General features: G+C 47.1%; 1 protein-coding gene across 1 annotated transcript in view; it reads left to right on the top strand.

Annotated features, from left to right (window-relative positions):
- Nucleotides 1–5,105: 5,105 nt before the first annotated feature.
- The window catches only part of ATP1B1 (ATPase Na+/K+ transporting subunit beta 1), a 33,290-nt gene continuing 11,707 nt past the window's right edge, over nucleotides 5,106–26,688 (top strand). Inside the window, exons 1-2 of the mRNA XM_066620337.1 lie at nucleotides 5,106–5,490; nucleotides 10,977–11,105. Coding sequence (XP_066476434.1) covers nucleotides 5,391–5,490; nucleotides 10,977–11,105 — 229 coding nt within the window. The 5' untranslated portion in view covers nucleotides 5,106–5,390. The remainder of the gene's footprint in view (nucleotides 5,491–10,976; nucleotides 11,106–26,688) is intronic.

Below are 26,688 nucleotides of genomic sequence, written 5' to 3'. Positions count from 1 at the left end.
ACATACATAATACATCAATTTGTAAGGGCCCAACACCATCTGAAACAAATGCTGTAGTCAGTAAGAGGTCAGGTTCCAGAGTCAATAAAAAGGAATACACAGTCAGAGAACTTTCTCTCATAGACATGTTCCCCAAAATGGGTAGCCAAGTCAGGAAGCATTCTTACAGAGGGTCAGGAGAAATGCTATTAGGAGGGCTGCAGTCTCTCTACTACTGTCATGACACAGTAAGGCTGAGACAGTTCTACTGTGTCCATGGTATTTTTCAGGGTACTTTCAAGCTCCTAAGATTGAGCTTATAGGGACAGAGATGCTCTCCCCCATTCAGTTACCAGCACAGATTGCCAACTAAGGCCCAAATCCTAACCCACTTTCTAGCACTGGCATAGCTGTGCCAATGGGACGTGCGCTGCATTCGGTAGCTGGGTGGCACTCACAGAGGCCTCATTAAAGTAAAGGAATGTCTCTTCCCTTACCTAGGAGCTGCATTGCTGTACATCAGTGCTGGAAATTGGGTTAGGATTATGCTGTAAAACAACTAAGGTTGTTTCAGTCCCCAAACATGATGGAAACTAGACTGATAATGAGTCTAGGCAATCACTTTCATCCAGGAAAACCTGGAGCCCAATCACCAGCACACTCTCAAGCATGTTGTCTCCCAAAATGGGAGACGGACTAGCCTGTAATAATTGAACACAGTGGGATCAAGAGAAGGCTTCTTAAGCAGGAATGTAACCACAACAATGCTTGAACCGGCTGGAACAGATCCTTTGCAAAAGGAAGCATTATTACCCTCCCAGCCCACTCAAACCTCCTCTGCTGCTTTAAGCAACTAGGATGGAGAAGAATTGTGCAGAGACCGATGACCTCACACCACTGAGAGTCCCATGCATATCCCAGACTGGACAAGCTGAAAAGAATCCATAACTGAATTCATAGTTGCTCAGATGCTTAGCCGCAGACCTCTGCAGCCCCACACCTGGGGCAAAGCTCCGTGATGGTGCCCCCTGTGGGCTATCACCACCACCACCACCCCCAGGCAGAAATCCACCCCCCCTACTTGCCAGAGGCTCACAGGGCCTCACATAACCTCCTCCCATGCCAGGGAAACCTCTGTGAGGTTCCCTAGCACCATAAACTGTGTTTCTGGCAAACCAGAAGCACAGTCTCTGCCCCTGTCGGGAGCTTCAGAGAGGCTTCCGCAGGGTCCCAGCAACTGGCACTTGTGGCATTTGCCCCAGGCAGGTCTATGGTAGGCATACAACTGCAGATGCTCAAGGTTTATCTCCTGACTCCACATGCAGTGTGGAGTCCAAGTCAGAACAGATGCAAGTAATTTATCTGTGGAGTGTCTGGCACCAATCACAGTAGGCCATCAATCACCTCCACCCCCTTTAGAAGACCTTGATATAAAAGCCATTTTTTCATTCAAGTCTTTGATTGACCTCTGGAATGGAGAAATGATCCAGGCCAGCACCACAATTGCACCTGTGTGCCCTCTCATATACTGGTGGTAAGTTGGTTCCCTGTGTTTAAAGGTACAGGTCTGTCACCACTATGTGTCTCTTTAGGCTGCATATGACTTAGTTTTCCCCTTAATATTTCTTTCTGACTCCTGCTCATGCCAGTGAAGCAGTTCAGAAAAACAAGGCAACTTCCCATAGGTATACTCACAGAGCATCTGGAATGTTATTACAAAGATGTTATAGTAGAAGGACATCACAGTACATTGACAGTTAGGAAAAGTAGCCATTGATGAATGCCCTTGGAGGTTATACATCTTTGATGGTTAGAAAAGGTGGATCAGAGAGGGCCTAGATGAGTGCAGAGTTCTCTCTGTGTCTATTCTTGTATGAGAGGCCATGCAGTAACAGCCTGCTGCCTGTATACTCCTGTAATAAATGGCTTCCTGCATATGATGGACTCTCAGGTGCAGGGTTCAACACGATTTTGAAAAAGAAAGAAAAATTGTAATTAGAATCAGTAGCTGTGGACAGCATAGGCATAACTTGGGCCAAGCCTGAGGAGTACCTGCCCCAGGTGCTACACCAAGAGGGGGCAAATGACTGACCCACAGGCTCCACCCTTGTTACGGAGGAGGCACTGGAGACTTCATGCCCCTGTTCCCCATGCCCCTGAAAAGGAAGCTTTCATGGGTAGAGTGACCAGATACAGTGGAGGGCAGAGTGCCTATACCTTTAACCATTGCATAGAAGACGTAACTTTGGCAGGTGCAGCTAAACATGGAAGGGTTTAAAAAACTGCACCTGCCAAAATTCCCTCTTCTATGCAATGCTTAAAGGTATAGGCACTCTGTCCTCCAACGTACCTGGTCACCCTGTTCAGGGGTGAAGGAATGAGGGGGGTGTGCTTGCAAAGCAGAAGCAGCAAGCACTCCTTTTTCTGGGGAAAACCCAGAAGTGACATCATGATGTCATGTGACACTGATGTCACCGCCCCGGGCCCCAAAGCAGTGCCTTGCACCTTTGGTGGGTAGCATTTTCTCACTGCCCTTAGTTTAACCAGTGTGCTCTGTCTGTGTCACTTCAGGACTTGGGAGTAGTGAAATGATGCATACATTCTTCAAGGTCAAACCGAGAAGTTAATCCTGCTCCTTACACCTTGATCTCTCCTCCCTCCCTTGGTTATCCATTTTCCTGCCACTCCTCCCGAAACGATCACTGCCTTGCTAGATCTCTGTAGCCTGAATCACTGTGCACTGATCGCTTGCAGCTACTTCAGCACAGCCTCTGTCGGTTTCCCACTGCCAGACTGTTTGTCTTCAAATACCTACAGGTGCTCCAAAGCAAACACAGCAGAGGACCAGTTGCCCCTGCTAACTGGTTAAGAGGCACTTTTTCAAGTGGGTGCTCCTCTTTTATTTAGCAGGGGGGAGAGTAACTGGCCCATCTCACCCCAGCAGTGGCTTTTCTAGTGGCTGTCTGCTGGTGTTGTATCTTTTTAGATTGCAAGCCCTTTTGGGACAGGGAGCCATTAGATATTTGATTTTCTCTGTAAACTCTCTGTAAAGCTCTTTGTGAACTTGTTGAAAATTGGTATATAAATACTGTTGTTGTTGTTGTTGTCTGCTGGCACGGTTGGGATGTCCTCTTGCCATGAAGTGTTTCCTTGTCATCTTTACTTGTGACCAAGGTGGAGTACAGTGGAAACTGGAGAGGGCAGAAAGGCTATGTGGGAAAGAACAGTGCACACTGAGAGGAGCATCCTCTTTGTATACCTTTCCCCAACAGCTCCAAAGACCCTGCAGGCACCTGGGCATAAGGAGAGAGGGGAGAATGCAAAGGGGAAATGACCTGGCATGAAGGAAGCCTATTCAGGGAACCTACTGACTCAGCTGCTGAGAATGGGTTGTACTGACTCAATGCCTGCTAAACCGTCTGCCCTTCATTTTCATGCCTGTGGCAGCGTTTAGATTCTGCAAGATAAGAGGAACCCTACAGCAAATGCAAAGCCCTGCATTCCAGAGTGACACTGGTGAGTATCTTACATGCCCTGCTCAGTTGCTGGCACCTGAAACCCTTCAGGTGACGCCAGTGGCATAGCTAGAGGGGGGTGCAAAGCACTAAGTTCTGCAGGGAGCCTTACTGCAGCATGCAAGGAACCCCCATTCTGGGCAGGGGGGTGAGCAAAACCGAGGCTCCCTGCCCGGAATGGCTCCGAAGGGGGGGCCCTTGCACGCTGGAGTGAGGCTCCCTGCAAAACTTAGTGCTTTGTACCCCCTCTAGCTACGCCACAGGGTGGAAGCAGTCTAGTCCTCATCGACGACTAGAAAGGGCCAGGTGGCTGCAGGTGCGAAACACACCGGTGTGGAGCTGGTCTCGGGAAGGGCATTCCCAGAGCAGAGGGCTGCGGCAGGGATGACGTTGCAGCCGGCAGACAGGCGAGCTTCACCTTCCGTGGGCAGCATCCGTGAACGAGGGAGGGGGCGGCCTCTGCATCGGGCCTGAAGGACGTCTCTAGGCAAGCGCCACCTTCTTCCCCGCATCTCAATCCCAGCCGATCCGTCCAAGTGCCAGCGGGCAGCGTGGGTCGCAGAGGAAGGTCAAGGCAGCGGCCGTCGCTTCTGGCAGTGCGAGGGGGGCTCCTGCCCGTGTTCTGCCCACCCTCGACCAGTGCCTGAGCCCCGAGTGGGCACTTCTTGCCTCGGAGCCTGGCTTTGGGTTCTCGGGGCCAACACAACCACCACAGACCCCCGATCGGGACCTCCGCCTGGCGTCACCCCTCCCTTGTACATGCCAAGCACGGGGCCTCCGCCGCGTCCCGGGTTTTCTGTGCCCGGGTCCAGCAGGCGAGGTGTGCTGCGCCCTGGTCGCCCTCGCTTTCCTGCCAACTCGGGCCGCAATCCTACCCGCACTTACCTGCGAGTAAGCCCCACTGACTATAATGGGACTTACTTCTGAGCAGACATGCCTAGAATTGGGCTCTGAGGCTGCAATCCTATCCACACTACCCGGGAGTAAGCCCCACTGACTCCAATGGGACTGACTTCTGAGTAGACGTGCATAGGCTTGGGCTCTGAGGCTACAGTCCTAGCCCCCCTTTCCAGGAAGTAAGCCCCACTGACTATAATGGGACTTACTTCTGAGTAGACATGCCTAGGCTCGGGCACTCGATTTCCTTCCTAGCCACCCCGACAGCTTATCTGGGCAGGCTGGCCGCCTTCCCGGCTATCTGCAGGGCTCAGCCCGGCCGCTGCTGCTGCTGCCGCCCTATCTACCTACCCTCCGTTTCTCCGCTGCAGGGCCCCCGCCCCCCCTTTTCTCTGCAGGGCTGGGCTGGGCTGGGCTCTGCTCCCGCTCGGAGCTCAGGCAATCACAGGTGGTGTGGAGGAGACGCGCCTCCTCCCCGCTGGCTGCACACACGAGAGCGCGCCTGGCAGGCGAGAGGGGCGGCAGGTGCCGGGAGCGCCCGACGCAGCGCCTCCTGCAGCGCGTGCACTTGCCCTGCTCCCCGCCTCCCCCAAGCCACGCTCCCTCTCCCTGCCTCCTCATTGGTTACCGGCATTTGGGTGGGCAGGGCTGGCCCCAGGAGTAGGGCCATATATCCCACGCTGGGGGGAGGCGAGAGCGCTGTTTGTTCTGCTCGAGCTGCTGTCGGTGCCTCTTGCGCGCTGCCCCCCCCCCCGGCTCTGCCTCCACCAGCATCCTTCTGGCTGCTGGGATCGGGGCATCCCCGTGTCTGCCGAGGCTCTCCTGGCCAGGATTATCTCACCCGCACGCACACACCCTCGCCGGGGGGGGGACGCACCAAGGACCCACCTTCCTTCTCTCCGCCTCGGGAAGCCGGGCGCGCCTGGCGCTGGGCAGGACTAGCAGCGGAGGGCTGTGATCCTCGCAGGGCAAGGAGGACTTCTCCGCATCGCTCCGCTCATGGCTCGCGGCAAAGCCAAGGAAGGCGATGGCAACTGGAAGAAATTCATCTGGAACTCCGAAAAGAAGGAGTTCCTGGGCAGGACCGGAGGCAGCTGGTGTAAGTAGCCGCCTGCCCCCCTCTGCCCCTTTTGCGCTTGCAAAGGAGAACCAGCAGGTGGTGGTCCACGCAGGAACAGCAGTCGCGCGTGGGTGGGAAGTGTCTTGGATGCCTTGAAGGGCAGGGCCGCCCCTTGGCAGTGACCTTGCTGGCGACGATCACCACTCTTCAGTAGAGGGCCAGATCTGATACCTCCAAAGCTTGAGAGTCCCTTTATTCCTCCACTGGCGGGCTTTTTATGTCTGATTTATTTATTTTGCTCCTGCCAGGCTTAAAAATGCACGCCCAGCCAGCTTCCTTGGCAGCTGAAGGCGATCCAGTGCTGGAAGCGTCAGGCGAGAGCACCGAACATGGTTCAAGGCAGTGGTGTAACTAGAGGGGGGGCAAAGCACCAAGTTTTGCAGGGAGCCTCACCTTGGCGTGCAGGCGACCCCCCCTCTCCCCTTTGGAACCATTCTTGGTGGTGGGAGCGCAAAGGAGGCATTGCAGTAAGGCTTCCTGCAAGACTGAGTGCCTTGCCCCCCAGCTACGCCACTGGTTCAAAGACCTTATTCTGAGCTCTTCACCATAATAAGACTTCAACACCTCCCCCTCCATCCGAAGTGTGTGGCTGGATTGTATATTATTGGTTGGTCTGGTTCCAGTTTTGTGTGGTTGAATGGGAAGCAATCCTTTGGAGATGCCCAGGTGGACTGCCTGGCTTGGCTAGGGTGCTGCTTCTTTCTGGCTTTCCTGGAGGTGGAAGAAGAGGCTGGCCAGTTGCCTCTGCGCTAGAGAGCGGCTGGGCTTTCTGTGCTTTGGTTTGGTTTTTTCCCCTGCTGCCCACAAAGGTGCTGAAGGGCATTGATGTCCTCCAAACCTGAGTCGTGACTGTAGGCTGGGTGGAGTGGGATGGATGCAGTGGGGAGAGGGGGAGCCCTCCACACCCCTTCCTCCTCCTCCTCTCCTCCTACCTCCATGCTCTTCATCAGTGGAGCACCCACTGCAGTGCTTTCTTGTCAATCAGGAAGGACACCACACTGAGTAAAGGGCACTCTGTCACTGAGCATGGCGTGGGGTGTGTGTGTGGGTTCCCAAAAATGGCCAGGACATCACCACAAACAGGAAGGAGTAAGAGAGGCTTAGGGTTCGTTTCCCGTCTGCCACCTCCAAAGGGTTAATAATGCATCACAGCTCAAGGTTAGTCAAGGTGACACCTTCCAGGCAGGAGGTAATGGGAGACTTGGTTGGATCCCTGGGGAAGCTGAGGTGCCCCATACAGGAGGAACATCACTTGCCCTCATGCATCTTTTTGAATTGACTGCTAATGGCCGGATGTCTTGATTTCTTCTTTTTCCACATACACCTTCCTTTAGTCTGGGGAGGCCTGTGCTGCAGGGCTAGACAGAGAGAAAGGTCAGGTAGGAGGGAAAAAAAACAGCCCAAGGGAGATTTAGGAATAACAAAGTCCTTGAAGGCTGTCTCCTAGCAACTAAACCCAAGTTGAAGGAGATTGAGGTTTGGAAGGCGGTGAATGAAGGTTCTCATTGCTACCCTCTACCTCTTTGGTCTTGGCATCCATCTCCACCCCAGGACAGAGGCTCTTGTCTGGATTCATCATACTCTGCAATGCACAAGTCAGCACAAATCCACAAGATTTTCAGTTGCCTGCAGTCCATTGTGTCCTCCTTTCACATTGGCTCTGGCTTCTAAGTCCAGAAGAGGGGTCCTTGATTAGGATGTATGAGCAGCAAAAACCTTTTTTTTTTTTTTTTTTAAAGAGTCCTCTACAGTGTTATGTGGGCTCCAGTGCAGGTGGCCTTTGACTCTTATCTCCTAGCCTGTCTGAGGAGTTGCATTACTTTGTAGGGGCGCCTTTTGTGCCAACCAGCAAATATTGCAGTCTCTTTGATAATGGAAGGAAAGTCTGACAGAACCCATGAGGTGGGAGAGTGTAGAGCACGCCCAGGGCCTTTCACATTTATGGTTCGGATATGGCTGCCCTTGAAAGAAAGAAAGGATAGGGTGCCCTGAGTCTCCTCCTACTTCTGCTGGGGCTTGAGCAGACAGACCCGAGTGTCTCTGTTGTCTCCCTGCATCAGACAAGCTTGCCTGTTATCTGGAACTTTCCATTCCTTTGGAAACTCTGTGCAAATTTAGAATCATCCATGATACCCAAGGTCAGAGCAGCAAATGACTCCTATAAACATGAACTTTCATGAATGAGAATGGGAAGAGCTGGTTTATAAATAGCATATCCGGGGATGACAGGAGAGGAAAAGTTGAGGTATATTTAAAATGACTCACATTTTGGTCCAGGACCTTTCTTAGAGCCTCTGCCAACTGCAGCTGCCAACCTGGCACCTTCACTAGCCTGAGTCCAGCCAATGTCCTGTTGGAGGTGACACATTCAGAGCTTCCTGGTTTAAATCCTTGCCTGGCATCTGCATAAAGAGTAGATGCAAAGGACATGCTTGGCGGACAGATCATTGCTGTGAGATGAACCAGAACCTATGGAGAGAGTTGTCATAGAGCAAGCGGGTGGAAGAGAGAAGATTCATTGCATGTAGAGTCTGGGAAGCTCGTACTGAGTCAGACCTTTGGCCGTTGTAGCTCAGTGTTCACTACTACACAAACTGGCAGAAGGTCACCTAAAATCTCCTAGATGAGACATCTCCTTGCTGGAAGGGCGGTGGCATGGCATTGATTCTTTTTCAAGAACAGCTGCAGCAGCTGTACTATTGGATTATTTATTTTCCTGATATATTGCCTACCTTTTAAGGTAAAAACACACACACACACACACACACACACACACACACACACACACACAGAGAGCCATTCACAAGGCAGCTTCTAGACGCCCACTGGTTCAGTGTGTTTGTTTTTTAAAGTTGCCATGTGCTGTCCTGTTGGTCTGACTGCCTTCTATAGTAGAGGTGAGGCTGTGTCCTTTAAGATTGTCCTGGCTAAACATTTGGCAAAATTCATAGAGTCCTCTTACAATCCAGAGCTCTTTGAATTTCCTTTTTATTTTTCTTCCAACCCCAAAGTAACTTGCTGTCAGCCGGTTCCTCTTTTGCTCATTACAACAGCACCACCTATGACTGTGCTCTGGAAAAAATGTCCAAATCTCTGTGACGTCACACAACTCTTTGCCTACCGCTGCCTGGTTACCAGAGAATGTGTTAACCCTGAGAGTGCAAAACTGTCATGCTGCTGGTCCTCTTTCCCTCTGGGGAAAACGAACCTTATTTGAGTAGGGTTTGCTCTTTCACTGACACATCACCAATGGGGAAAAAACTCTTCTGCATGGTGCAATTCCCCCCCCCCCCCAATATTTGTTCTAAGGGTTACCACGAGACCTTTAGACTTCGTGGGTAATTTTGCACTTGGGCTCTCAACTCCTTTAAAAGGCGTTGTGTTGCTGTGATTTCCTTAGTGTAGAGGAGCCGGGTCTGGGGTAGTGCTTCCTTCCTGCGGTGTCTAGGAGACCATGTTAGAACTCAGCAGAGAGATTCCCCTGTAAACCAGTAAGGAGCAGGTCTAGCTAGAAACAAATGCCTTTATTATTATTTTTTTCCTGCCTTCCCCTCCTTTAAACAAATAGATAGCACAGTTTATGTAATTTGTAATGTCACAGTTCATACATAGTTAATTTGTATATTAACCTGACTGATATCGGCTAAATGCAGATGGTGCAGCTTGTGCAGGACTCTTTCAGAGAGAAAAATGTGTTCTTGGAAACAGTGCCAATAGGAACTGGATGCCAGAATTCAAATATACATATCTATGCTAGGGAAGGGCATCAAAACTCTGGAGCTGTGCCATAAATCGTGTTTGAGATGTATCCCATCTTGAGACGTGGGTGCAACTCTCAAGAGCTCACCGGTGTGTGTCTCTCACCCCATTTGTAAGCTTTACTTGATAGTGAGGATCATTTCACACCGGCGCATAAAGGTGGTGCAAGAAATTCTATTCATCGCACCTTGTAGAACACCACAAGAGACTCAGAAGTTTGTGTATACACCTGCACTCCTTCCTGCCTGCACAATCCACTTATCTCTCTTTCTGTGCAGAAGGGTCACTTGTGATGGGCACGCAAATTCAAGTGTGTAGGTTCTGGGTCTCCTGTGCTGATCTACACCCAAAGAGACGGGCAGGGCAGGGCTGCGTTTAAAGACTATATTTTGGGACAAAGGGTGAAGTCGCCCTGAGGGCTATTGATCCAGCATTTTGTTTCCAACTGGATACTGTCGGAAGCTTGCAATCAAGGCATGTCTTTCTTGGTTGTGTGCCTCTCCACTTCCAGCTCCTAGTATGTAGAGATATAAAGCCTTTCAACTTAGAAGTTTTGCATATCAATCATGGCTAATAGTCACTGATAGACCTGTTCTCCATGATTATCAACCACCTTTAATAAAGAAATAAAGCATACATTTCTATAGAAGGTATAGTATGTATGTGTGCATGCCTGTGTGCATGAGAGATGTGAGATGATGTTGGCATCCTTCAGTCTCGGAAGACTATGGTATCACGCTCTGAATAGTGGTTCTGGAACAGAGTGTCCTCTCCAATGCTCAAAGCCTGGATAAAGTAGATATGGAGGATAGACTGTTTCCCATGCAGCAAATCCCCCCATCTTCACGTCACTGAAATGATCCAATGGAAAGGCAGAAGCCAATACGGTTGGTTCTAGAGGCGTCGCAGGAGTTGCCAGAACGTGACTGTGTTCAGCCATGAACTGCCTCAGGGACTCTGGCTCTGGATTTTTCCTCAAGGTTGACTCCTGAAGCCTTTTCCTTAACTGGATGTAGCCACAAGGCAGTGGAGGTTTGGAATCAGAGTTTTCCTTTTCTCAGATAAGCTGCCTTCCCAGGCTATCAAGTCCCACCTACCTGGTGGCTGTTTAGTTGTCTCTTAGGACAAGTACAGCCAAACTGAGGGCTTATTCTTATCCCCCAGCCCCCAGGGGAATGTACAATGTGTGTGCAATGCACACCTGTAATTATGCTGAGAATTGTATCCCCTGGTCTACAGTGAGCTTACAGCTTACTAGGCAAAGATGCACCTTTATCATGGGGGTTGTCGTGTATTTAGCAGGGGAAGATCTTGCAACCCCCTTAGTGGCTATTACTGTTGTCTCCCCTTCTAGATTTTTTTATTATTTTTGCTTTGTAAACTGTATTGTGAACTTTTTTGTTGAAAAATGGTGTATAAATATTTGTAATGATAAAATATGCAACAAGTTATAAGTTTCCTAACTTATGGCTATTTGTTACTACAATTACTATTACTGCTACTAATATTTTCAGGTTTGTTCTGCTTATTTGAGGTAGAGTGTCACCTCTTGAGATAATTACTTTTCCTTCCCCCTCCCTCCTTCATTGCAAGCAGCTTCTGTTTCTGACTTGATGCAATCTGTGCTTATTTAGAAGCTACTATGCACCCAGATGACTCATTAGCAACTTATAGTAGATGGTTGTATGTTTTCTTTTTGTCAACAGTTAAGATCTTGCTCTTCTACCTGATCTTCTACGGCTGTCTGGCAGGTATCTTCATCGGGACCATTCAAGTCTTGCTGCTCACCATCAGTGAATTCCAGCCCAAGTATCAGGACCGTGTAGCACATCCAGGTAACCATGAGGACTGAGGGGACAATCAAGCCCCATTAGAGCAAGAGTGACATGTGTTGCCTCTTGGGTTGTGATGCATTCTAGAGTTATAGCAATCAACATTTGCCTGCTTCTTTCAACAGTTGTCTGGCTTCTACTTTCTCAAGTCTTCTAAAGTGAGCAGGAGATGCATTAGTCAGTGGCAGAAAGATTATTTGTTGCTTATTACATCATAAGTGAAGAAATACCTTTTGTTCTTTATGTTCATTGTTACCCCATTCTTACTCCCAAGGAACTTGGATCAATAACCCCTGTGACCTTGGTTAGTCTGAGATGGCTTCGCTCAAAGCTATTTGGCAACCTTCTTAACTTAGTAGGAATTTGAGCCTTGGCTTCAAAACCAGCTCCTCTATAGCACAAGTCTACACTACTTGGAGTGTCAATTCCAAAAGTACTTTTCATTAAATTCAGTGGAACTTACTGCCCAGTAAGTGTGAACAGCTCTAGTCTATTGATCTTCAACCAGTAGGTTGAAGTGCATCACACCTTACCCTTAGATGCATTTCACTAATGGCACCACCACATTTTAATTTTGTTGGGTTTAAAAAAAAGTTCTTTATAAAACCAGAATGAGAATTACCAAATACAAAGTAGAAGTGTTTCAATAATGAGATCTTACTAGCAAAGCAGGCTTCCTCCATTCTGATAGCTGAAGTCAAGGCTGCTGTGGAAGAAGAGAGTATTTTAATTATCTCCGCACTGCTTTTCCCCCTGAAAACTGCCCCTCTGAAGAAGTTGTTCAACCTTAAAAATGTCATGTGCTATATTTTTGGAGGGTTAAGTAACTTCTTGAATGCACAATTTTTCTGCCAAATGGCCAAAGATTGAAATCCCTTCCAGTCTGACCCTGTGGTCCTGATCCACACTTTGTGTAGCTTGATCCAAAGGTTGGCATAGTTGAGAAAGGCTTTGTTCTTAGAAAAAATATCTAAATTCAGGAATTATTTGTTCATACAAAACCAAGGAACAAAATCTATCTGTGCACACCCTAAGAGCAAATGTTAGGAGGTGGGGGGAGGAGGGTGGGTCTAACATGTTGCGTTAAAGTCAGAAAACATTGTCACAGCTGATGCCTGCATATGGCACAAAGGTTTGTTTTTCAAAAGCAGCCTGGACAAGTGAAGCTGTTTCCTACAAGTGGGTGAAAGATTTCAGTGCTGTCATTGATGGTCCCCAGGGAACTTTTCAAATCCTTATTTTAAAGTAATGCCTAGCTGTACCAAAATGAGGATTTGGAATGTCACAGGGCATGTGACCAGCCCCGATTGTGTTTTGGCACATTTTGCTGGTATTGACCCAAAGAGAGTAAGGGAGAGGGAGGGGATAAGATACAGCTGCTCATGAATGCAACCAATCCTGCTCCTTACTCACCTGTTCTGCCTCCCTCTCCACCCCCTTTCTGTCCAGAAACAGCCTGGCCCTGCCACTCCTCACCCCCATAGCTGCCCCATTCCTCCCCCTCCCTTCCCTTTCTTTCACACCACTAGCCCGATAGCCACCAGTGATTGCAGGAGGTCCCTAGCTCAATCTCTGGCACCTCCAGGTAGGATCAGGAAAGTTCCTTGTCTGAAAACCTACAGAGACTCTAGTATTAACCTAGTTAGATCTAAGGCCTGGTGCAGTAAAGGACAGTTTCCGTTGTTCCAGTAGTGGCTTCTTTTCTGTCTTGGACTGTAATCCCTAAAATGCTTACTTGGAAGTCAGGTTTACTGAAACAAAGAAGATCTTATTCCATGTAAATGTGTTCAGGGTAGGGATGCCACTGTGTTGTGGGAATAATCTGTGATACGTCAGGGTAGCATTAGCAGTGCAAATGTCTTGCAGTTTGATTGCATTATTGTCATGTATGAAATTCATGTAGTTCTTGGTGGTTTTGCATAGGTGAAATCCATCTCAGTATTTTAGTTCCACCCAAGTTTGTCCCTATGAGGCATTGTGATACCGCAGTATAAAGACAAGATGATCAGTTAGCCAGCGTATGTGAGTTGGCCTGCCTTGTATGTGGACAGACAGAATGACTTGGCAATGTAGCTGTTTCCCTCTTTGTTTCTTAAGAAGAATATAAGAGAAGCACTGTTGGATCAGGCCAAAGGTCCATCTCGTCCAGCCTCCTGTTTCCTACAGTGACCCACTGGCTGCCTCTGGAAAGCCCACAAGCATTGGGGTTCTTTCTTGCATTGCTCCTGTGCAACTGATGGTTGCTGAACCTGGTGGTAGTGCAGTCATTGTAATTAGCAGTCCTCCATGAATTTGTCCAATTCCTCCTTTAAAGCCACCCAAGCAAGTGTTTATCACCACTTCTTGTGGCAACAAGTTCCACAGACTAATTTTGTGAAATACCTCCTTTTGCCTATCTGCCTAAATGTTTCGTTAATCAGTTTCATTGGATGGCTCCTGGTTATACTGCTGTGAAAGAGGGTGAAAACCTTATCTCTATGCACTCCCTCTACACCATGCACGCTTTCCACATGCGCTGCCTCCAACGCATCCTCGGCATCACCTGGCAGGATAAAGTTCCAAACAACACAGTCCTGGAATGAGTTGGAATCCCTAGCATGTATGCACTGCTGAAACAGAGACGCCTGCGTTGGCTCGGTCATGTCGTGAGAATGCATGATGGCCGGATCCCAAAGGATCTCCTCTATGGAGAACTTGTGCAAGGAAAGCGCCCTACAGGTAGACCACAGCTGCGATACAAGGACATCTGCAAGAGGGATCTGAAGGCCTTAGGAGTGGACCTCAACAAGTGGGAAACCCTGGCCTCTGAGCAGTCCACTTGGAGGCAGGCTGTGCAGCATGGCCTCTTCCAGTTTGAAGAGACACTTGGCCAACAGACTGAGGCAAAGAGGCAAAGAAGGAAGGCCCACAGCCAGGGAGACAGACCAGGGACAGACTGCACTTGCTCCCAGTGCGGAAGGGATTGTCACTCCCAAATTGGCCTTTTCAGACACACTAGAGGCTGCGCCAGAACCACCATTCAGAGCGCGATACCATAGTCTTTTGAGACTGAAGGTTGCCAGCTAAAAAAAACACCATGCAGAATTTGATAACTCAATCCTGTCCCCTTAATAATCTTTTTTCCTGGTTTAAAAGCCCTAACATTATAGCCTTTCCCTGCTTTAGCCCTCTGATCACTTGGTTGGGAGGAACTGGGTGGCTGTCTTGCTGTTTATGGCTTTACTCCAGCTCATTTATGAACAAATTAAAAACCACTGGTTTTATTACAGATAACTTCTAACTTCCTTCCACTGTGAAAATGGTCCTATTATTATTATTATTATTATTATTATTATTATTATTATTATTATTATTATTAATAATAATAATAATAATAATAATAATAATACCGTTTTTCAATAAAAAGCAGTTCACAAAGGGGTTTACATAGCTAAATAAATCAGTAAATGGCTCCCTGTCCCCAAAGGGCTCAGAGTCTAAAAAGAGACACCAGCAACAGCCACTGGAAAAGATGCCATGTTGGGGTGAAGAGGGACAGTTGATCTCTGGCTGCTAAATATAAGAGGACATCACTTTAAAAGGTGCCTCTTTGCTCAACTAGCAGGGGTATTCCTACTCTTTGCCTCCTTTAATCAGTTACCAATCTGTCAAATGACCTGACCATGGAATGCCTGCTAAGTTGGCAGGCATGGAACTTTTGATGAGGGATTTTGTCAAAAGCTTTTTGAAGTCAGATGTGTTTGTGTTAAGACTTCCTAGAAAACTTTCCACTTGCTTCCAGTCTCCAGGCATCTTCTCTTTTGTTATCTGGTCTGAGCAGCTGGTAGGAACCAGCAGGGAGGAAGTGCAGGGAGGAGTCTTCCAGGAATCCCACTTTTCCAATTTGCAGATGACCCTGAAGCGAATGTGTGCTGTGGATGGTTAGGACTGATTTATGCCTGTCTTGCTCGCCAGAGGAATTCAGAAGCTTTCAATAACAGTGTAGTATCCAAATGACGGCAGTAGCGCTTCCAGAAAGCTGCTAGATGAGGCAGCATTCTAGAAGTGTAACAAGATGCAGCTCCTGTGCTAGCTTACTATTTGTAGAGCAAGCCTACACAGCTGGGTTAATGGCCAGGTGAGCCACTACATTTCGGTGCTGACTGCCCCCATTTTAAGTGATGTTGTTACTCAAAGATGAAGCTTGGAACAAGTGCTGCAAATGGTGTTTTGTGCTGCTGTAGAGATCAAATTGTTCTTGTGAGTACACATCTAATAAATCCTCTTTCTGCTGATGCAGCTGTACCAACAGAGTGGATGCTGCATTGTGTGTGTGTGGGGGAGCAGTCATGGAGGCCTCCTCAAGGTAAGGGGGCACTTGTTCCTTTATCCTGGGACAAGCCACCTCTTCCCCAATGGGCCTCCTTGGATCAGCACCAGTCATTTGCTGGCACAGAACCAGGAGAGTAAGGGAGACAGATGGGGGGGACACACAGTGAAAGGATCCTGGCACAAATTGGTGCTGCTAGGATCCATCCCCTCCCTCCCCTATTCCGTATCTTGCTTGTCCCTCTCCCTGCCCAGACGCTCCTCTGTTCCTCCCCTTCCACACCCTGTTGCTCCCACTTTCCCCATTTGGTCCCGCATGCAGCCAGTTGTGGCAGTGGACCTCTGACGCCGCCACTGTTTGCAGTGGCTGCTCCAGAATGGCTGCCAACAGCATGCTGAACACGCCGCTATATAGCCATTTACAGCAACAGAATGCCTGTTCCACTGTCAAAGTCCAGTTAGGATTGGGCAGTTAATTGCCCTGTTTCATTTGGTGTTCCTTTTTGTGGAATGGATAGCCTGTGTTATGAGAGCTATTACTGTCCTGGAGTATTACAACTTTACTGAACTTCTCAGAATTCCACAAACCCCTCCATGTGGCAATTTCTTAAGAACATAAGAACAGCCCCACTGGATCAGGCCATAGGCCCATCTAGTCCAGCTTCCTGTATGTCACAGCAGCCCACTAAATGCCCCAGGGAGCACACCAGATAACAAGAGACCTCATTCTGGCACCCTCCCTTGCATTTGGCATTCTGACATAACCCATTTCTAAAATCAGGAGGTTGTACATGCACATCATGGCTCGTAACCCGTAATGGATTTTTCCTCCAGAAGCTTGTCCAATCCCCTTTTAAAGGCATCCAGGCGCCGTCACCACATCCTGTGGCAAGGAGTTCCACAGACCGACCACACGCTGAGTAAAGAAATATTTTCTTTTGTCTGTCCTAACTCTCCCAACACTCAATTTTAGTGGATGTCCCCTGGTTCTAGTGTTATGTGAGAGTGTAAAGAGCATCCCTCTGTCCATCCCCTGCATAATTTTGTATGTCTCAGTCATGTCCCCCCGCAGGCACCTCTTTTCTAGGCTGAAGAGGCCCAAACGCCATAGCCTTTCCTCATAAGGAAGGTGCCCCAGCCCGGAATCATCTTCTCCTGCTTAAAACTTTGATTTGGCAAACTAAGTTGTGATTCCACTTAATTGTAGTTCTTTCACTCCCAACAGGATGACTGTTCACTTCCTTTGTGATTTGAAGTGATCACTTTGATTTGGCAAACCAAGTTTTGATTCCACTTAATTGTAGTTCTTTCAATCCCAACAGGATGACTATTCACTTCCTTTGTGATTTGAAGTGACTTTGATTATAAGTAGGAACCTCTATTATAGTTAGAAGTGTCAAGGACTATGAACCTGAGCCAGAATGTAAACTTCAAATCATCCTCATGTTTCATCCTCATCCTCTTTTGCCCAGATGCACAATTCTTATGATTCTTAATTTTTAAATCACCCCTAAATTTAGAACTAGGGTTGACTGGCTCCTTAAATATCTAGTAGGGGAAACTTACAAATGCTTACATTTCAAGGAGTTTCATGACATCAAGTGCAAGATTCTAGAAATGTGTGCCATTAGTAAGTGCTACATTGCCACCTCATGTAACATTTCTTAGGGAGTATACTGATGGATGTCAGCATTGTGAAATCGCTGGACACTTTTCAATTTAACAAAAAAGGAAGGTTCACTTTGCATTTGCAAAAAACTTCCTTCTTTTTATTTAAGTATAGATAAGGTCTTGCATAATGGTGCAAGAGTGGAATTTCCACTGAAGAATCAGTGTGTGATGTAGTGAATGATGTATGATGCAGGGGTGCATCACATGTAGTGCATCACACTACATGATGTAGTGCATCACACTACATGAAGATGTATGTATATATGTATGTATGATTAAATGATGTAGTGCAGGGGTGTCAAACTCATTTCATAGAGGGCCAAAGTTAGCATTCAGGGCTCCTGCTGAGGGCCAGAAGTGATTAAGCAGAAAGTGACATCATTAAGCAGTTAATGGCCAGAAATCAGACCTTGTTCTCATATAGAAACTCATTAACTGCAAATGACAGAAGAGAAAATACCCAAATCTTGTTCATCTTTCAAGATTTTGGAGAGCCCAATTTTCATGTTGGTTGCCGTTTCAGCAGTAACATCTTAGCAGCTGAGAGCCTGAGGGCCAGATAAAAAGCTTCTGGGGGCCGCATCTGACCTCCAGGCCTTATGTGTGACACCCCTGATGTAGTGGGTACAAACCAAACTGGTAGTTAGGCTGGTGCAAGTTCCTTGTGCCAGCCCAGGAGTGTTGTGAAAGTGCCATAAAGCAGTTTTGCGCCACTCTGAGGGCGGTTAGGCCATTGCTAGAGATTCGCGCTGGCCCTCTGCACTGTTGCGGGCCCCGGGGAAGGTGAGTTTGTGTAGGCCGAGCTCAGCTGACGCAGGGTCTGTGGAAGGCAGGGAAGAGGTGGGAGGGAGGCATTTCAGAATGGGGGAAGGCATTTCTGTGGGCAGCAGGTGGGGAGCAGGAGGCGGGGCCAGGATCCAGCAGTTCTGCTGGATCCTAACCCCTTTCCCAGGTGGGCTGGGCCAGCCTTGGGCTGCTTGGATTTGTGCCACTGATTTTGGTGGCGCAGATCTGAGTAGCCCCGTGGGGCTGCAGTGACTCTCCCTGGGGTATGGGGAAGCAATTTCTCTTGCCCCTGCTGAGTCACTAAGTGCCCAAACCTTGCACTGGATACAGCACAGGCCCACTGGCCTGCCTGTTCCAGCGAAAGTTAGGATTGCACTGAGTATATCATGTAACAGTTGTAACAAAGTGTTCATAATCAGGACAGTGCTGAGTTAAAGAATGTTGGTGTCTAGTAAACCCTATTTGTTGGTTGCACTTTTCTTTTGACCATGGAACCACATCCCTTCCTAGTTACTTCCATGCACCAGGAGTTTGACACTAAGGAAGTCTCATATTCTCTAGGGCTGCAATCCTATATACTTGGGAATAATTCTCCCAAATATTGAGTAATATACTGCGTATTAGTAATATATATTATATAATTGTGTATACTATACAGTACAGTGTATATACAGTGTTTCTCAAACTGTGGGTCAGGACCCACTAGGTGGGTCTTGAGCCAGTTGCAGGTGGGTCCCCATTCATTTCAATGTTTTATTTTTAATATATTAGACTTGATAATATGTGACTGCATCTGGGGAAATGTTGCAGATCTGTACTTTTAACAGGCTACTATGTACAGTGGTGCCTCGCATAATGAAATTAATCCGTTCCGCGAGTCCTTTCGTTATGCGAGTTTTTCGTTTTGCGAAGCGCGTTTTCCCATAGGAATGCATTGAAATTTAATTAATGCGTTCCTATGGGCAAGAAAAGTCAGAACAAAGTCAAATTTGGTTTACAAAGTGTTTATTAAGTGCTCTTTAAAGGCATACATACTGTACAGAGGATTTCAAAAACAGGGGGGGGATACTGAGTGGGGAACTTGAAGGCTGTATTCCTGTGCACACTTTCCTGGGAGTAAGCACAATGGGACTTACTTCTGAGGAGACAGGCACAGGATTGTGCTCTAAGCTGGGGAGGACAGAGCAGCTGCACTCAATTGCTTGCTTTTGCCGTGATCATGGGGGGAAACGTGAAGGAAATGGGGCAGTGAGAGGGTGAATGAGCGGTGGGGGGGGATGCTGAGTGGGGAGTTTGAAGGCTGTAATCCTGTGCAAACTTTCCTGGGAGCAAGCACAATGGGACTTACTTACATAAAGATCCGCCCCTTACTAGGGTGAACGGGATCATAAACTGACATGAAGATCCTCCCCTTACTAGGGTGAACGGGATCATAAACTGGCATGAAGATTCCCCCCTTAAGTCAAACCAAAACAAAACAAAAAAAAATTCGTCTTGCAAAGCACGGGTCATAAAAATTCGTTGTGCGAGTTACCAAACTTCGCAAAACGCTTTCGTTCTGCGAGTTTTTTGCTGCGCGGGGCATTCGTTATGCGAGGTACCACTGTATATTCTTTTAATAATGATAATAAAAGGGACTTACTCCTGGGTAAGTGTGAGTAAGATTGCAGCCTAGGATAGTTAAAAATTTTCGTGCTTGATGATGTCACTTCCGGTCATGACATCACTTCTGGTGGGTCCTGACAGATTCTCAATCTAAAAAGTGGGTCCTGGTGCTAAAGGTTTGAGAATCACTGTTGTATAGTATATTCCTGCTTGGGTGTATTCCCCATTAAACTTAGTGAAATTTGCTTCTGAGTAGACATGCATAGGCTTTTGCTGTAGAATAGGTGACCTTTCTAGACAGCTGTTGTTTAAAAGGTATTGGTGCAATAGTGGTGGCATGGTAACATCTGACAGGGCTTTTGTAAATCATCTGTGGGTAAAGGTCAGGAGGCATCTGGATGTATGGTATAAGCAGTTTTGGAGCTCCGGATCCAAGGCACATTCAGAACTGTTTGCACCCTGCTGGACCTTACGTTTTGTGGCAATAGAAGGCTGCTGAAATGACTGCTTGTCATTACTCTTTGCTGGATGTTGTAATATCTAAAAAGGGAATGTGTATCATCTGGAAGGGAGAGGTACTTTGTTCCTTTTCGGGACATTTCCACTGCTTGTTTTAGTGAGGACACTTTCTTGTCTGCTTCTTGGCGCATTTTATAATGTTAAACTTTCCTGAGACTGGCTGCACCATACCACTCCTGCATGCAGTACAATACTGTGCATGATTTTCTTCCCTTCTTTGATAGGGTGGGGCTGGAACTCAGTAATAGAATCAATAAGTATATGAATTACCTTGTCTTTTTGATACAAACAGGCTTGTCTAACGCAATAGCAATAGTTCTTTCTTTTTCGTTTCTTTTCCCCCTTGAAGGGAATGCTACAGCACATCAGTTTGGAATGCCTTTTCTGATTTCATCACTTTTCTTTGTACTGAGTTCCTTAAAATACAGTAGTAACTAATGAGCAAAACTGACATCTGAAATGTGCTCAGTTGTGATCCATGGGAATTTTCATCTGTATTTGAGAGCTCAGCCGTGGAAGGCATACAATATCCTCACTATTTGCTTCAGCCATCACCATGTTAAGTCCTATTTTATTAACTTGGTGGAATTACACTGATTTCTGGATCTAAAAAAAATCTGTACCCCTTTAATTAGCTCCATCATTAGTGATCTTGCCTTAATCATGGGGAAAACTCTTCTATCTTGCATTGATTGTACACTTGCTAACTGTTTGAGTTATCTGAGTTTAGGACTCTGGTCTAGGCTTGAAACTGTGGGCTGGAGACATTGTCTCAGGATTTGTGCCTAGGGATCACCTGGAAAAACTGGTTAATAATGGATGTTGCATTATGCTAGCAAAGTTGAAAGTTAGTTTTGGCATCTTCAGTGTTTACTCTCCCTGCTTCTTTTTCCTCTTCCTGCTCTTAAAGATTGGTTCGCATTTGGAAATGGTGGTTGTGATGGCAGCTCTGTTTGTTCTCTATTTTTTGCCTGTTTTTATATATAATCGCCCCTCTGTATCTTCATGGGTTCTATTACTGGAACCCCTGGGAATGCTGAAACCTGAAGATAACTAAATCCATGAGATGGGCTCTCACCTGACCTCTGAATGTGACCAGAAGCACATGTGTGGCCTCTCTGGGCCTCAGAAAGACCCTCCCCCCAGGGTGTTGGAAAGGCACCTCCAGTTTTTTGAAAACCGGAAGTACCGTTTCAACCAGAAGGTGTTCTGAGTCCCCACCACCATAGATTGTGATCCTAGCTAGATGTTTCATTTGCCCTTTCTCACTCCAAACCTGTCTGAAAACTATACCGGTTGGGGTGTTGTGTGCTTTGTTCTTGATTGAGCATCCCAGCTCAATCTGCTGAGCACGAAGGGGTGTGTTGAGTACTAACCACTAGGCAATACTTTCTTCGGTCAACCTGTCTTCTCCTAGTACTTTCCTTGACAGTTATATAATAATTAAGTACACAGAAATTAGGCCCTGCATCTGCTGGTGCAAATGAGTATCAACTCCCAGAATAGAGCTGATTCTCCCTCTTAATCTCTTTGGTGTTGGCTAATTTTGGTACATGGATGTAGGATTCCATAGCAATATTTTCGCTCCCTGTCTTTTTTTCCAGGCCTCACTCAATTACCAGGGTTGCGCATGTACCGTTCTCCCTTATGACCTAGTCCAAATCATGTTGCTTTTTCTCTTGGATTAGAATGTGGTAGTCATGGGAGAATGTTTATGGGGCAGGAGGGGGTGTCAGAATGAGCTGGGTCACTTCCACTCCCCCCCCCCAACAGGTTATCAACCATCTACCAGTGCTCCTCCCCTACCCAGGGAGAAGAAGCAGTCAAACCCAGTACAGACACCTCCTCCCATCCCCAACAGCCAAAGTCGAGGGACTAGAATTTTCAAAATGTGATCTGCCTCGAAGCAGCCATTTGGAATTCAGAGCCCTATTTGCAACAGATAAGGGAGTCAGAATTTTAAAATGTGTGGTCCATCTGTTACTGTTCAGAAAGAGAGAAGTGGTTGTTCTAAATCTCAGAACTGTTTGCACTATGTCTCCAATGCCAATCCCCCCCCCCCCCCAATGCCTGGAAGCTTTGTTAGTTTCTACATAACTAATTGCCCCAATAAATATTAGCAGTAATAATTAAGCTGGTGAAAGGGACAGTGTTTGCACACTACATTTGGGAAGATGTTGATAGCATGTGTGTAACAAGTACTGCTGATTTTTATCGTCTACTGTTATTAACCGTGACCTGTAAAGAGAACCATCCATACCTGACTCTTCGTTATCATTGAGATATACAAACAGTGGTAACCTTTCAGCTTTGTTTCATGTGAGTCATAAATGCCTCGCTGACTTTTGGAAGCATGTAGAGAATCAATGAAAAGACTACTCACACCTGCCATTCCCTGACTTCTGGTGATTCTGTCATGAGTTTAGCCCCTGACACAATCATAGATATCCCACCAGCAACAGGAGGTGTTCATTGATATATGCATCCAAATGTTAATACCAGTGGTGATACAATGGAAGCTGGAGCTATCACTGCTACCATCGGAGCAATCAAATGTACCTTTGATGATGGAACGCACTAATGTGTGCCACAGTAGTTATGTGATGGCGTCTGATTCTATAACTGATCAGAGGAGTTCATAACTGATGGCATTATTATAAATGGTCATGTAAATGAGGGTCCTAATTACAGCCCCACAAAATGATGCCTTCATGCTAGACACATTGTTCTCAATCCAGATAAAGACTTGTGCCAGCCATGACTCCATTGATTTTCATTGGGATTTAATCACAACAAACTTGAACTGCATAAGGATCCCTATGCCTTTGTGGTGACCCTACACCTTAATTTCATGCATCCTGAGGAACTAGACCAGGTCTCTCCAAACCCCGGGCCAGATCCGGGTGATCTGAACCCCATGAGCGGCACTTACTGTTTTGCTATGTCGCCACATGTATCCCAAATTGATCGGGACATAGGGACGCTCTGGGCAGTCACATCTGCCCAGACATCCCATTGCACAGCCTTCTGGGAAGCTGGGCAATAGATGTGACTGCCCAGAGCATCCCAGTGCCCCAATACACATAGCAATGTGGCAGAACAGTAAGCTTCAGTCTGAATGGGGACCAGTTTTTTGGAGCACAGTGGCCGCAAATTTGGTGACCACTGGTCTAGACAATGTGACTTGATATGGGTTGTGCAGTTGCTGTTATAATGCATTTGTAACCCCTTTTTTTGGTACATAACACTGAACCCCTGTACTTCTCAAATTCCCATGGGAGTTGTTCGTAAAGATATACAGTAGCTACCTAGTGCAAAAATGGCTAGACAGTAGCTCTTGGGGGCCTGTCTGAATTTCATGAAATCCTCCTTTCTCCTTTAATGCATCTCTGTATCAAAGTATTGGCTTAAAAAGCAAGCTTTGTTAGAGAACAAAGTGGATTGTCTTCAGTAAGTAAAAATATTTTTGCTTACCTCCTGCAGGCTATCCAGTTATCCCTCTACCATATCATACAGCACATACCTAATTGGCATGTCTTGTCTTGTTGGCAACTTTCAGTCTCGAAAGACTATGGTATCGCGCTCTGAATGGAGGTTCTGGAACAGCGTCTAGTGTGGCTGAAAAGGCCGATTCGGGAGTGACAATTCCTTCCACACAGGGAGCAAGTGCAGTCTGTCCCTGGTCTGTCTCCCTGGCTATGGGCCTTCCTTCTTTGCCTCTTTGCCTCAGACTGTTGGCCAAGTATCTCTTCAAACTGGGAAAGGCCATGCTGCACAGCCTGCCTCCAAGCGGACCGCTCAGAGGCCAGCGTTTCCCACCTGTTGAGGTCCACTCCTAAGGCCTTCAGATCCCTCTTGCAGATGTCCTTGTATCGCAGCTGTGGTCTACCTGTAGGGTGCTTTCCTTGCATGAGTTCTCCATAGAGGAGATCCTTTGGGATCCAGCCATCATCCATTCTCACGACATGACCGAGCCAACGCAGGCGTCTCTGTTTCAGCAGTGAATACATGCTAGGGATTCCAGCACGTTCCAGGACTGTGTTGTTTGGAACTTTGTCCTGCCAGGTGATGCCGACGATGCGTCGGAGGCAGCGCATGTGGAAAGCGCTTAGTTTCCTCTCCTGTTGTGAGCGAAGAGTCCATGACTCGCTGCAGTACAGAAGTGTACTCAGGACACAAGCTCTTTAGACCTGGATCTTGGCATGTTCCGTCAGCTTCTTGTTGGACCAGACTCTCTTTGTGAGTCTGGAAAACGTGGTAGCTGCTTTAATTGGCATGGCATGGCATGGTAATGGCATGGTAATTGGCATGGCTGCATTCTATAGTGTGGCAGGGGAGAGGATTAGGCTCTTGAATGAATTTCATCATAAGTTTGCTTTGTGGTACTTGGTATCTGCTTGTGTTATTTGTAACCAAACATTTCATGCTTTGAGTTATTCTATTCAGGTCATAGAAAGCGCATTAGTTTCTGTTGTGCTGGAGTTAGGATTCTGATAGTGCTGAGATCAACTGGTACACTGGATCCCACTGGGAAGTAGGGACATACTTTGAATCTAAAGGGGAAATGCAAATGACAGTCCATGGAGTACTAGTTCCAGCGCGTGCATGGAGAAGCTATCACAGCAGGGATAAGATTAGACTAGAAACCTCTACCCAAACCCTAGAACCCCTTATTGCATCTACAGGAAGTTTTTACGTGGGAGAACATTGAAATTACTGTAGGATTCCTTCTGACCTGATACCTGAAGTTATACAAATCCAAGGAGAAATGCATCACATTCCTAATGAGTCTGCTCTCAGCAAACCAGGTTATTGGCTTTCATCATGGGGGGGGGGGGGACTACAATGCCTCATGTGGAAGCCTCAGAACCATTTAGGCCAGTGGTTTTCAAACTTGGGGGGGGGGGGCGTTTTACTCCCTACATAAGTTTTTGCAGGGGCAGGTTTAGGGCAGTGACATGATCCCAATGTCGCATTGCTAATGGAGATGAAAGGAGGCTATTTTTACTTACTGAGGGCTGCTGGCGGCTGCAAGCATTGCGGGAAGCCCCACGCAGCCCTCCGCAGGGCTCCCTGATGCTTAAAATGTTGACTTAGAATAGCCATTTTCAACCACTGTGTCATGGCACACTGATGTGCCGTGAATGGTCTGCAGGTGTGCCACGGGAGTTTGGGGGAGGATCATATATTAGTAGGGCCACTGGGGGGTGTGAGCCTCCAGCCAGCAGTGTGGTGTGCCTTGTCAGTTGTCAAAAAACTGATGATGTGCCTTGACAATTTTAGTACCTTTTCAGTGCGCCATGTGACAAAAAAGGTTGAAAATAATTGACTTAAAATGTTGAGAAAAACTGGACGCTAAGCACTTCCTGGTTATTTGGTGACTGATTTTTCTCAACATTCTAAGCATCAGAGAGCCCTGCAGAGGTATCCTACTTTCCCCGCCCCTTAAAGGGATGTGGGAAGCTTTACACAAGCTGGAGGGTCATGACCCACCAGTTTGAGAATCACTGCTTTAGGTTGTTTGAGTTTCTGGCAGAGCATTTATTTCTTGTTTCACAGCCTTTGAGTAGCTTTCTCGTATTGCTACTTGTCCCACATGCCCACATTGCATTGTAGGTCTAAGATTTCTGAAAAGGGTCGGGCTGCTGGCAGGAGTTATTCTTGTTTGCCCTTTAGGAAGAGCCAGGAATTCATTTATTTATTTTGGCGAGATAGGACAGAGGCAGAAACAACCCCAGCTTTGCATGTTGAATTTTATTTTAAGAGTTCTCTGTTTTCGTCTTCAAATCACCCACAGAGATGAACGTTCTGTGTTCAGAATAAGTAAGACAAGGCGACTTTCTTGTTCCATGATTGCTTGAAGGCTTTTTCAGGTATTAAGAAATCCCTTCACAGAAATAATCTGTGGAAAATAGGAAGACGTGTGTGACTGTCATGTTTGAAGTTCGGTGCAAGTGATTTTCATGTTTTGAGTGCCAGGAAGAGGCACTTAAATGCTTCCTGGGCATTATGGTGCACATGCCATGTGACCAGCTCAGGCATAGCAAAAAAATTTAATGTGTCAAGCAGCTGTGCATGACAAGCTTGGGTAGCTGGAGAATTCACCAATTTTCTGTTATAGCTCCTTGTCTACAGATCTAGCCAAAGTTGAATGGCTACCTTAGGTAGCCCAATTCTGCCACTCCTTTGGTTTTTTTTTTTTTAAGGTGGGCCCCACTGCCCCCTTCTTACCTCCTCTCCCACTGGCAGTTACCAGCATGAGGGGATCATGAGAAAGATCTTCCCTGTGCTGACTTGTTTTAAAGAAACTTTGGCAAGAGAGAAGTGGGAGGGAGCAATCTTACTGATTGTTCAGCCTTTATCTACCTTTTCCAGATCTGTGAGCATGATTCTTGGCAGTGACATTGAAGGAGAAAGCAAGCTGCTCCTTCAGTCTTCTCCTTTGTTTTTGAAGGCGAGTAGGTGGGGCAGCTGCAGGGTGGGGTGGCTGAACAGGTGGTGGGCTGGGAGAGGTAGGGGTGAGCATGGGGTACAGAGTGCCCCCCACCAGTTGCCACCTCACCCAGCCTCCCACTTGAAGCAAGTGCTGCGGTCAGCCTTTTGGTTGTGTTCCTCCTGCTTGGCTACTAAACCTCAAAGATGAAGGCAGAAGAAGTGACAGCCTAATGGCACCTAATTTAAAATAGCTACAAATTAG

This window comes from Tiliqua scincoides, chromosome 3, assembly GCF_035046505.1.
Source record: "Tiliqua scincoides isolate rTilSci1 chromosome 3, rTilSci1.hap2, whole genome shotgun sequence".
Classification (NCBI taxonomy): domain Eukaryota; kingdom Metazoa; phylum Chordata; class Lepidosauria; order Squamata; family Scincidae; genus Tiliqua; species Tiliqua scincoides.
The sequence above is the reverse complement of the archived record's forward strand: the minus strand, read 5'-3'. Positions and strand labels throughout refer to the sequence as shown.